Source organism: Zootoca vivipara, chromosome 9, assembly GCF_965207765.1.
Source record: "Zootoca vivipara chromosome 9, rZooViv2.hap1.1, whole genome shotgun sequence".
In the NCBI taxonomy this organism is placed as follows: domain Eukaryota; kingdom Metazoa; phylum Chordata; class Lepidosauria; order Squamata; family Lacertidae; genus Zootoca; species Zootoca vivipara.
The window spans coordinates 35,345,716-35,358,213 of NC_142592.1; the positions used below are offsets into that span (position 1 = coordinate 35,345,716).

Here is a 12,498-nt window from a genome sequence, read left to right on the forward strand (position 1 = left end):
AAACTTATGTCCCACGGAGTGAGCCCCTGGAGACTACTACTGTCAGTGTTTGTCTGTGGCTGCCTTTTTCATATTTCCTACCCCTTTCTGTTGGTTGCCTGGCCAAAGAGTCGGAATCTCAGATGCTACCCCAGGATGGCTGTGTGCATTCTCAGCTTGCCTCCTGTTCAGTTTTGCAGCTTGAGGAAATCTGAACTCCTGCCTAGGAAGTGGCAGAATAGGAATTGTTGATACTGGCTGTATCAGTGGGGCTGATGGTTAGGGGCACTGTGCATGCGTGTTAATGTGCACTGTGCATGTTGCCAAGCCTAGCCTGTGCTGATCATTGTGAGTTCATTGATTCCCTCCGTCTTTGGGTGGCATGTGCATGTTGTCACCAAGAGTTCCTGACTGGTGAGTGCCATGCTAAGCTAAGTAGACTCTGTATGCCTCTTTAAGAAATCCTACTGCTGCCAGAGATTTTCTTCTCCATCACAGAGGCACAAATACAGATTGCATTTCCTACACTTCACCTCCATCCACAAGGACAAGGCTAAAGTCTGTTTAGTCTTGCCCCATGGAAAATGGCACTGATTCTAACCACTCCTTTCTGCCCACCTCTTAAGGTGCCCTGAATTTCACAAATATGTGAAACCTATGCTTTTGACCCCCTGCCAGTTTTCCGATGGCTGAGCTCCTCAAGCTGTCAATCATTCACCTCCCAAGTCCCACGACAAAAATGGAACAGTTTTGGCCATGTTTTTGCTTTCACTGTTAGAAACCCAAGCGATCTCCACCATGTAAGAGAATTTAGCTTGTGCAGTTTATGCTAGCTTAACGATACTTGGTGTTTCATTTTGGCCTGTACTCTGCTTATTTCTTTCCTAAGCTTTTTATTTTCATAACAAACTCTAATTAGGAAAACTAGGGATTGGCTTACTACTTGGAATCATCCAAATTATTATGTGCTCTATATCTAAACAGCGTGCTTTCCAGGAAAGAGAAGTTAGTAAAGGAAGGTATCTAAACACAGCGGACTGGATTGCACTAGGTTTACTTTATCTGAGACTAAGGGCTTTTCGTTATAGCCCAAGCATGGCTATAGAGCAGAAGGGAAAACTAAAGCACACGGGAAGCACATCTAATACGTTACATCACCACAGATTACTCTGAAGAGCCAAACATAGTTACAAACCCCCTTCCGAGCCTTGTCTCTGAGTTTGGAAGGTTGGTCATGGAGACAGTGCAAATGGTGTTGCACCTCCAACACTTTGCTTCTCACAACAACTGAAGAGGCCTCTAGTTAGATCTGCAAGTGTCACTACAACACTGCCACATTCCTTTCATATATGAAGACTGCTTACCCTTCATGATCTATTATATCATCAACACAGGTTTTGTTTCTTAAATCCCAGATTTTAACAGTTTTATCATCGCTGCAAGAAACTATTAATCTTCCATCTGGTGAGTATCTAGAAAGGAAAGAAATATACCGCAGCTTTAAAAATGCCTACACCTAGCATCTAAAATCAATTGCCGCTTGCAAAGTTAGTGACCATTTTATCCTGAATTGAACAGACATGTGAAGCCGTTTTAAAAAGACAAAAAAAAGTTACTGCTTTTCAAAAACCAAGAAGGCAAAGCATGCAAACACTCACTTGGCACAGTGCACCCAGTGTGTGTGCTGGAATAAGGTAAACAAAAGACGTTGGCTGTAAACACTCCAGACTTTTACAGACTTGTCGTTGGATGCAGTAGCTAGAAACTGACTGTCGTACGAGAAGTTCACGCTACGGACTGCTGCTGTATGGCCCTTTAATGGTGTGGATTCACCGTGACTGTATATAAAATATGTTGCACATGCATTAGTCCCACAACCACATAACAGATTAATCCAATTTCCCCGCCCCCCCCAACCCAAATCAAACCTAGTTTGTATCCTCAAAGAGACAGCTTCCCTTGCTTCTTTGTCCCAGTGCAAAACCCAAAACCTTTTGCACAAAGTACAGAAGACAAAAGCAGAGCTGGGGGACTCATGGGCCAAATCGAGTCCTCCAGAACTTTCTGTCTAGCTCTTGGGACTCTTAGGCCGCCCCCGGTCCTTTGCCTGCCCTGGCCAACAGCCTCTTTGGCTGCTTTTGCCTGGCTGGAATGTATCTGCAAACTGTCATAATGCATTTTGCTTGCCTCAATGGAGATATGTGGGGGGTGGAATATAGAAGCCTCCGACTTGTACCTGGATAGAACACAGTCTATTGTACAAAGGTAAGAATAACATCCATGGCTTCACGGCCCATATTTGCCTCTGGCCCCACCCACCACTTGCATACAACCTCCAGAAGGTTTCCCTTGAGGGAATCCAAGTGGATAGCTCAGTTGGTTAGAGTGTGGCGCTGATAATGCCAAGGTTGCAGGTTTGATCCCTGTATGGGACACCTGCATAATTCCTACATTGCAGAGGGTTGGACTAGATCATCCTCAGGGTACCTTCCCAAGTATGATTATATGAATCTGGCCTCTCTGAACTAGAGGAAGGAATACTATGCCTAAGCCCAACATCCCTTCAGAAACCAAAAACCCTGGAAATATTTAATTTTCAGTAATACTTACATACATGGAATCCATAGCCTGGCTGTCCTATCTTGAGAAGCAGATGCCAGCAAGTTTCCATCTGGTGAAAACTGTACACTGGTCACACCTTCCAAGTGACCCACAAATCTGAAGGCTTTGGAGTTTGGCTTCAAGTTCCATATCATAAGAAACCTATCCAAAGAAGAGGTAGCTGGCAAGAAATAATTATAAAGCTCCACACTTAGATATCAATTTTGTGTTCCAACATAAAGGTCTCAGTTACTTTTGCTACCAATTTCATGAACTGATATAAAAATAAGATACAGAATCTAATGAAGGCCAGTCATTCTAGTATGAGATCTAGGACAATAATTCCACAGCGAATTCAGCCAAATAATAAACCACGTTACCTATTTAGTGTTTGGATGAAGAATGGAAATGGGTAAGCAAACAGGGTTGTCACCACTTATTTCCATATTTTTCAAAGACATTATTGTAAGGTGACCATTGTTAAATGCACTGTTAAATCCTCTTGTCATGGAGCTGTGATGCCATATGCTTATCCTTGGTTAGATCATCATCCAAAAGGCATTAAGAGGCCTGGGGCTGAGAAACACTCAGAAGTGTTGGGATCTTGCCTTAAGTTGCCAGAGAAGGTGGAGGGCATCAAAGCAAAACCAGTGCAAGTGAAACAAAGCCTGCAATTCTGTGTGCATTTCCTTGAACTCAACTGAGCTTATTGTTTCTCAGTAAACAGGGTGTGGCACACACAGCAGAGCAGAAATCCTATGCATGCTTATTTCAATAACTGGATTCACCCTCAAATAAAGTGTGCATGGCCTTACAGCCTTACAGTGCATTTTCAATGTCACCCATAGTGCAATCCTAAAAACATCTACTAACAATAAGTCCTCCTGAGTTCAATGGGACTAACTCCCAGATAAGTGTATACAATATTACAGCCTTAAAAGACTAGTTACCCAACACTTGCACTATCCTCCCAAACTTGCAATCAAGGCAAATAAAAGTACCCCAATAAATGCAGAGGCAGGGATCTCATTTTGATACCTGGTATTTTTGTTTTTAACTCTGAAGTGTTGAAGACAAATCATTTGGGGCAGAATTCCAAGGCATTCAGCCTCGGATTTACAACTGCCCAACAGGCAAAAGCTGAATAAATAACTTAGGGAGTATCCAAGAGACCACACAAATCATTTGTTCATTCATGCTTCAACAAATAAGCTTACCAAGTGCTCTAGTAGTTGGATTGAAGGCAACACAGGTGACTGCATCTTTGTGGCCTTTAAAATGACGGATCAAGACAGGATCCTCCTAGAGGAGAAGAAAACCTTCTGTAGTTTTCAAAGTTTATTTTAAACAGTCACCTAATCTGATCATTTGGTATGCGGGTGGCGCTGTGGGTTAAACCACAGAGCCTAGGGCTTGCCGATCAGAGGGTCGACGGTTCGAATCCCCACAACGGGGTGAGCTCCCGTTGTTGAGTTCCTGCTCCTGCCAACCTAGCAGTTTGAAAGCATCTCAAAGTGCAAGTAGATAAATAGGTACCACTCCGGCAGGAAGGTAAACGGCGTTTCTGTGCGCTGCTCTGGTTCACCAGAAGCAGCTTTGTCATGCTGGCCACATGACCCGGAAGCTGTACGCCGGCTCCCTCGGACAGTAAAGCGGGATGAGCGCCACAACCCCAGAGCCGTCCGCGACTGGACCTAATGGTCAGGGGTCCCTTTACATTTACCTTTTAATCTGCTCATTGAATTGCTAAATCAATTAATCAATCAATCAATAAAATAGCACAATCAAGCTGTTAGTGCCACAAGAGTTGAAGACCCGGTTTTCACATAATACTTAGCACAAATATGAAAGCTCCTGGAAATGAGATTGCAGCTGTTTTGTCCTCCTCTATGCCTGCTGCTGCAAGCTCAGCTGTGGTTTGGCTTAGTGCGTTGCCTAAACCCAGGACTCATAGTTACAGCCAAGCCTTGTTCTATGGCTTCTCACTCTGCTATTTTTAAACAAGCCAGCTATAGAAACAGAACAATGATACCTTGTAACAATAAACTTAATACATGAAATAATTGTGTTAACCTCTATAGAAGCATGTTTTCTATTCTATAAAAGAAAATCAATCAAGGTGTCTGTTCCGAATTAATGCATTGTCTCCCTTCTCTTACTCCCTAATTGTTCGGTCAAATCATTTTCGAAGATTCAGTAGTGTGATCCTAACAGAACTTTCTAAAGAGTAATGTTTGAATAAACATGTGTAGGACTACACTGTTAGGCACATGCTAGCAATGCATCTTTCTAGTCAGCCAGGTACAAGATTCTGCCCAGCAAGGCTTTTTGTAGCTGTCCCGGTGGCCATGTGCAAGAATGGAGGTGTGCATGGAGGTGTGCATGGGGTATGTGGGATGGAAGAGCACAGTTCCGGGACTCCCCACCGCACTTCAAGCAACAGCAGTGACATAATATGACCGGCCCTCCTTTCTCTGGCTAGTGAATGAAAGGATAATGAATATTTCAAGTTAACATAAGAGCATAACAGCCCTTAAGGATCAGGCCAGTGTCCCCTCTAGCCCAGCACACTGCTTTCACAGTGACCAACCAAATGCCCACCAGGACCCGAGTGCAACACCACACTCCCTTCCTGTGGTTTCCAGAAGCATTACCGCCTCTGATAGTGAAGGCAGAGTATATAGCCTTATCCTCCTTGAACTTGCCCAATCCTCTTTAAAAAGCCATCCAAGTTGGTGGCCATCACCGCTTTGTGTTCACTTCTTGCAGGGAAGCATGGAGGAAGGGTGGCGGCAGACATCCATCAAGGTTTAGGCGCTCCTTCCTTTTGGTGCAACTCCTACCCCAAGCTAGCAGCTGAAGTGGCACCACTTCTTTCGCAAGGTCGCTTGCATTTATTTTCCTTTTCAATAGTTTTTATCGAAGATTGTGTGTGTGTGTGTTACAAAATAAAACAAATACTGTAGGTCGTTTGCATTTCTGGTCAAAAGATGCACTTCAGCTAGCTGCAGACCTTTGTTTTTGTTTATGTTTTTATATATTTATTAAATTTTCTGTTTTACAATTTAGAATACTCATTTAAATATCCTTAAAATATCAATGACTTCTCTTTCCACGGTTCATTTTACAAATAATAAATCCCCGCGTATTTTACATAAACAAAACCATTCAGCATTCCATTATTACATCCATCTAAATTTATTTACACTGTTGAATTTATCTTAATGCTGCCAACGTTTTCAATGGCTGGATATTTGTATGCGGCTCAATGCTGCACCTCCTACAAGCCACGAAGGAAGCACCGAGGATTTTCCCTCCCAGCTCATCGCAGGCAGCAGCTCTGCTAACATGGGCGAGGGGGGGTTGAACCCGGAGCTTCCCGTGAGCCCCCGCGCTTCGTTCACCACACTCGCCGACGGAACTCCCCGCGACAAGGGAAACAACGACGCGAAAGAGGAGCCGCGCCCTGAATGCCCAGCGTCGCTCCCTATACAATCCTACCAGCGCCGCCGCCATCGGACTCCCGGGGCCTCCGCTCTTCCGGCCAACTACCTTCCGCGGCCCTGTCAAAATCCCCGCTCTCCAGACCATATCAGTCAAGTCCCGACCCAAGGCTGGCCCAGCCTCAGCCGCAGAAATACGCGGGCGCTCGAGGCGGGGAAGGGAGGAGGAAGTAGGAGAGCGAAGCAACGCAGCTCGGCCTCCTTTCGAAGCCGAGCTCGCCCATCCATGCCATCGGCGTTCGACGCGCCCTTAAAGGGGCCGGCTCTCTCCGAGGACGCAGAGGCGGTTGCCTAGCGACGGCGCGCGTGTCCAGGAGCTTTCGCGATGGCCTTGGGAGGGAGAAGAGCGCAAAGCAAAGAGGAAAGGGGGAAATGTCATCTAGAACTACGGAGAGAAGCGAAGGGAGGAGTCGCAGGCCCCCACTAAAGGGGGTTTCTGGCGGGTGCGCTTCGGCCTGAGGAGCGGGTGAGAGTGACGTTAGGTCAGTTCAGAAAAATCGTACTTCATGGATCTAGGAAGGTGGGCAATTTTTTCTCAGCTCCCCTCTGGGAAAATGCATACGCATCTATGCACATATGTGTATATGCACACCTATGTTTACATGCAGAGAAAGCTGCAGAAGTTAAAAGGTATCGCGGATGTGCAAGGCTTTCTTTTCTCTTTGCCTTAAGCATGCAAACAGCAACACAACCCACTTCTGATATGTGGGAAGAGCCTGGAATATCTTGCATGCAAAGCTATTGCTATGCCATTGGGCTTAACAATGTCCAGTCTAGAATTATAAGGCAGAAATTCACCAGGACCAGGTTTTTCCAGAAAACGCACCAGCTCTTTAGCTCCTGGCGCAGAAGTTTGCAAACAGGGATCGGGGAGAGGGAGTGGCAATCCCCCCCCCCCACACACACTGACATTCTATGACCATTATGTGTTAAATCTAATTAACATTAATATTTTCCATTTTCATGCTAAGTTGGGTAAAGTTCACCGCAAAGTCATCTTCTGAAAGAACAAGGGCTTTGACACTAAGAAAAAAATGTGATAGTTACAGCAGCTTGCTTTGGCCACCATGATGCACACAGGGTTTAGATAAGAATTAAGATTTTTTTATTTCCAGCTCATTATATAAGTTTTTAAAACTTAAAACTGTACTGTGTAGTTAGCCTACCCGAGTGACTTGCCAGATAGAAAGGCTGAATCCAAGTGTTCATATTCAGAGACTCACTACACCAAGAACAGTGATACTAGGGGACCTAGAGAGGCAATCTGCTTGTGGGGCATGACAAAGAGCTCACTCACACCAATCCTGTGAGGTGGGGCAAGCTGGGAGGCACTGCTGCTTATATTTAGTCCTCGATAGGCTAAAAGGAAAGGTGGTGTAGAGATCCAGACTTCGAGTAGTTATAATGATCTGAGCTGGTGGCGGAGATACTATCCTAAATCCCTGATATGTTACAAGTAGCCAGAGCCCAATCTTCAATTCCCAGCATCTCTCCTTGAACGTCTGGAGGGTAGGAAAGCAAATTTGTTGGGTAACATGAACATGAGCAGCTCCTGCAGCTGGGCAAAATATCAGAGTTCAAATAGAAAGATCATGTTTATTTAAGTCAGTAGGAGAGTAGAAGAAAGGGGAACAAGCTTTAAAAGAAAGCACATATAACTAAAGCAGTCCAAACTATTTACGAAAAAATGTATATTCATGCAAAAGCAGCATAGGTTCATCCTATGCAGGTTAAGGCAGTCTTCTTCAACCTTTCGTTCGGCCCTCAGATTATGATGCAGCACAACTTCTTTTATCTCTGACCACTGGCTAAGTCGGCTGGGAATGATGGGAGTTATAGTCCAGCAATATCTGGGGATCCAAGGTTAAAAAATGGAGGGGGAAAAATTGGATCCTCACTCCTTTTATCACAGGAGATATTTGTGGCAGGATCAGACTGGTAGGGTCCAGGATCCCAGCAGCAGGTGGAACTAGAGCAAATGGCAGGCAGAGCCAACTAATTCTGGCTTTGTCCACATCTTCCTCCATGGTGAGTTTTACAGGGATTGAGGAGGAGGAAGCTGACAGCCAGGCATCCCACCCCCAACTGCTTGCAGGAAAGAAGACAGGCAGGTAGGGAGCTGGCTGAAGATATTTTGAAGGTGTGGCAGTACTGTATCTGCCCTTGTGGACAGGGCAGAACCCCACTGGGTTCCATTGAAAGGCGTTACAATTTTCCTACAATTCCTGAAAATTCTCAGCTTGGTGTCCATCTTGTAGCAAGTTATGTGAAATAGCTTGGCCAAGTTTCACCACTCTGTCAGCTTCTATAGAAGACTCCTGTACTCACTTCTTCCTTCTGCCGGCAATCATCAGCATGGGATTTTGATGAGGTGACTGTGCTCATTTAGGCACAGCACCATTCAAAACTTGAGTCACCATCTCAGCAGGAAAAGTCTCCTCCAGTGCTCAGATGTCATTTGACAACATTCGCCTTAAATTAATACATCATGAAATTGTAAAGAATTGCACCCTTCCACCTCTTTTCACACCACCAATTCTTTTGTACAGAGTGTGGACAATTTCAGGGTGCCCATTCTGAATGGAGAATTGCCAGAAATAAGTATGCTGCTTTCTGTAGACGCATGACTGCAATGGCAATGCATGTATAGCAAAATTTTGTTTCAAATGAACTTAACATTAGGAGATAGATGTCTATGCAACTGAAGTAAGACATCCTAGTATAATGATTCCCTCCCTCCTCCCCAAAACACCTGGGCACAAAGTAAAGAGTACCCATTTTACTGCAAGTTCCCTAAAGCAGGCTGGAAAAAAACCTACAAAATTTACAGATTTAATCATCATCGTTATTAAATTTATTACCCACCTTTCACCAACTATTTGACTATTCACTGCTTCATACATTGTTAACCTAAGATCATGAAACATCTGAGAATTGCTGCTGCAAGGTATACCTGCCTGTACGAGGCTTGCCAGCAAACACTGCCCACAATCCTCCTGCATGTTAGGGAGATAGGCATCCTGTTTTTGCCACATGGTCTCCTTCCACCTCCTCAGATGTCTCACGAGGAAGGATGTTCAGGCAGCACAGGTCTAGAAAGGTTCGTCCTAGACTGAAGTAGACCACTCAGTCAGGCACCCTAGGGTGATTAGAGGGAAACATCGTATGAATGTATCATAAAATGACATTGTGCCTTTCACAGACTTTATAGTCAGGAAAGACCGCTTCAAATGATTCATTTCTGGTGTCACTCATTTGTTACACAGAGCATTTGTAAGCCAAAGAAGAAGAAAACAGCCTGTGTTCAAATATTATTATTTTATAGATCCTCACAATTCCTGACCAAGTACTGTGGATGAAAAACTATTATGTATTCTTGTGTTGTGAAAATAGCTAGAAGTTTACATTTTGTAAATGTGCAGTTCATTTTATTAAAAAAGTGCAATTAATATTTATCACGTAGTTTCTTTTATTTGCCATACATGCAATAACTTCAAAAAGAAAAGAGGATCAGGAAAAAAAATGCAGCTCTATCATGCCAAGATGCAATAGGATTCCTTGTGAACAAAAATGTGTTCACCACTATGCATTATTTTTAACTTATATGTGATGAAATGGGACAACGGCACCCTGTTTCAATATTTCCAAATTATAATTTCTGAGAAATCCAACAGAATTTGAAAACGTAACGACAAAGGGACAAAAGCAACAACTTCTAAGTAAAGATGTAAGATATGTATGGATATAGATACAAATTATTTGTATCAAAGTAACAGCAATAATTCACATTACGATTGTTTATTTTTGCATTTGTTTGTGTTTGTTAAATTGTAATTTTAAATAATAAAGAATCATTTGTAAAAAAAACACCACAAAGTAACAGCAAGAACGAGACAGAATTTTCTGAATGAATATGGCAACCTGTGCCATAGCAGACATTATGCATGTTTAAAAGAAAGTTTCCTTAAACTGTTATTTAAACAGCTGTGTACTTTAGTCACACTATATAATTTTGCAGTTAAACTTTGTTACTACAACTTCTGTTACTACGGTTTGTGTGTGTGTGTGTGTGTGTGTGTGTGTGTGTGTGTGTGTGTGTACCAAAACAGAGCTATTTGGAAATTAAACTAAATTGGTAATAGGGTACAAATCTGCAAAATATCCCTTAATAAACGTATTTGGATATGTCAAAGATATAGTACGGTAGGATTAGTGGATGCAGAGCAACTAAATATACTTGCAATAAATATACATTTAATCGTCTGTTACAATTAGAAGTAATAATTTATTCTTAAGGTGGGTAAATAAGTAGATTATAAGAATTTGGGAACTGGTCCACAGGGTAAAGTTAACATTGGGAAGGTACTTTAAGATAAACAGATTGCTTCATTTTTCAATGTACTACTGTAAATAATAATAATAGATATTCATCCGTACAGGCTATTGAAAACAAGTTAGTGATTTATAGAATAATTCCAGTTTGCTTAGTACTTTTTATGGTTCCTTTTACCTTCCTTTTGTTGTTGTTGTAAAAACTAATTATACATACTTGGAAACTTTTTTTATACTTGTGTGTTATACCAATAAAAAAACCCACCAATTTGAATAAAGATGCAAGGTTTATGTTATTTAAAATCTAGGTTTAAAAATAAAGTTCTCTTGAATTAATATCCAGGTTTTTTCCCTTCAACATGCTCTCACATTTCTGAGAGATGAAAATTTTCAGGGGTAATATACAGTATTCTGTTTCCTTTGTATGAGAATGCACTAGAGACTTGGGGCAACTTTATTATTTGTTTTATTTACTAATCTACAGGACGAGCATATCAGAAACACACAATAAGTAGCTAATCTTCTAGCCCTACAACAGGTTTTCAGATCATGCCCTTGCATTCAAAATTGCTTCACCTTTAGCCAGTTTATAGCTTCTTTCTCCCCAAATGTATAATTGCAGCAACTTGTTTCAAAAAATTTTTCCTATCTCTTCTCCAGCCAGGTTGGTGAGTATTTGCATTACAGTGGTGCCTTGCTAGACGAATTTAATTCGTTCCACGGGTCTATTCTTATAACAAAAAAATTGTCTAGCGAATCCCATAGGAATGCATTGAATTTTTTTTTAAAAAAAATTGCCCATAGGAACGCATTAATTGAATTTCAATGCATTCTTATGGGAAACCGCAAATTCGTCTAGCGAGGCAACCTCCACTAGAAAAATCCTTTCTTTAAGCAAAAATTTCGTCTTACAGGGCGTTCGTTAAGCGAAGCACCACTGTATTTGTTATTTGGGTTCTATTCATGGAACATCATTTGCCATTAGACAAAAGATAAGATCCCCATTTCCATAATACAGCTATGCCCATATATGAAATACAGGACAAGGAAGAACTGCACTTACACCAAATGATAAATGACCTGGGAAAGAAAATAAGAGAATCTACTGAGGTTTTAACAAGAGGAAGAGTAGGATGTAAACATCAAACTGCCAGTGCCTTCTCTAAAGTGTGGTGCAATAGAGAGCACAATTCCAAAAGGCTTCAGAAAGTGATCAAGGGGGTTGAGCAACTCCCCCATGAGGAACGGTTACAATTTGGAAATTGCTCTCTAAAAGTTAGAAGTGCCAATTATCCAAATGTTGAATTGCACCATATGAACGGGGCCACAATTGTTAATATAGCCATACCTGCCTTCAGGATTCTGGCTCTTTCTCTCACACCGTAATTTCTGTATCTGCGCCCTTACAAATCCAGTTTAGCTTCCCTTGGCAGCCTCAGTTCCAAGACAAATATTCAACATTTCCCCATCTCCCCCATCTTCAATAATCCCAAACACTTGCACACAACAGAGTGCATCCTGTCCTGCTATACCCAAACATCCCAACAGATCCCAAACTTGTCAGAGAGTAGCTCCTAAGTATGTGCTACTGATTTGGTTCAGAGGAGATTAATAGTAGAAATCACCAACATGGTGCCCTCCGGAAGTTGTGAGCTACAACTCCAGTCACTCCCAAGCATTGAGTCATGCAGGCTGGTACTGATGGGAATTGTAATTCACAACATCTGGAGGGTACCATGTTGGCCACCGTTTCTGTAGCACAAATGTAGGCAATGTCTAGGAAACCTAAGGCCAGGTGCCAATATTTTCCAGTGTCTAGGGATAGAGATGCACATCCATGAATTTGGCAGCTGATGTTGACTGAACCTGACTTTGACAGGGCAAGAAACACTGAGGATGATTGCTTTTGAACTCATGGAAGCTAGGTTTAGCCAGTGTGGTGTAATGGTTAAGGTGTTGGACTATGACCCAGGAGACCAAGGTTGGAATCCCCACTGGGTGACCTTGGGCCAGTCACTGCCTACACCAAAAGGAGCAGATAACTCGCTGATCCCCATTCATGATGGGGATCAGGGATTACAAT

The 12,498-nt window shown here is 42.5% G+C and overlaps 1 protein-coding gene across 3 annotated transcripts in view; it reads right to left on the minus strand.

Moving 5' to 3' along the window:
* POC1B (POC1 centriolar protein B) overlaps positions 1 to 10,516 on the minus strand; it is a 32,594-nt gene extending 22,078 nt beyond the window's left edge. Inside the window, exons 1-5 of one of the 3 annotated variants that reach the window (XM_035128250.3) lie at positions 9,037 to 10,516; positions 3,798 to 3,882; positions 2,590 to 2,761; positions 1,638 to 1,817; positions 1,344 to 1,451 (exon numbers count right to left, since the gene is read on the minus strand). In XM_035128250.3, coding sequence (XP_034984141.2) covers positions 1,344 to 1,451; positions 1,638 to 1,817; positions 2,590 to 2,761; positions 3,798 to 3,882; positions 9,037 to 9,102 — 611 coding nt within the window. In that variant the 5' untranslated portion in view covers positions 9,103 to 10,516. Of the gene's footprint in view, positions 1 to 1,343; positions 1,452 to 1,637; positions 1,818 to 2,589; positions 2,762 to 3,797; positions 3,883 to 6,081; positions 6,413 to 9,036 lie in introns of those variants that run through there. The other 2 variants (XM_035128249.3, XM_035128251.3) reach the window with 2 other exon arrangements.
* Between the last annotated feature and the right edge of the window lie 1,982 nt (positions 10,517 to 12,498).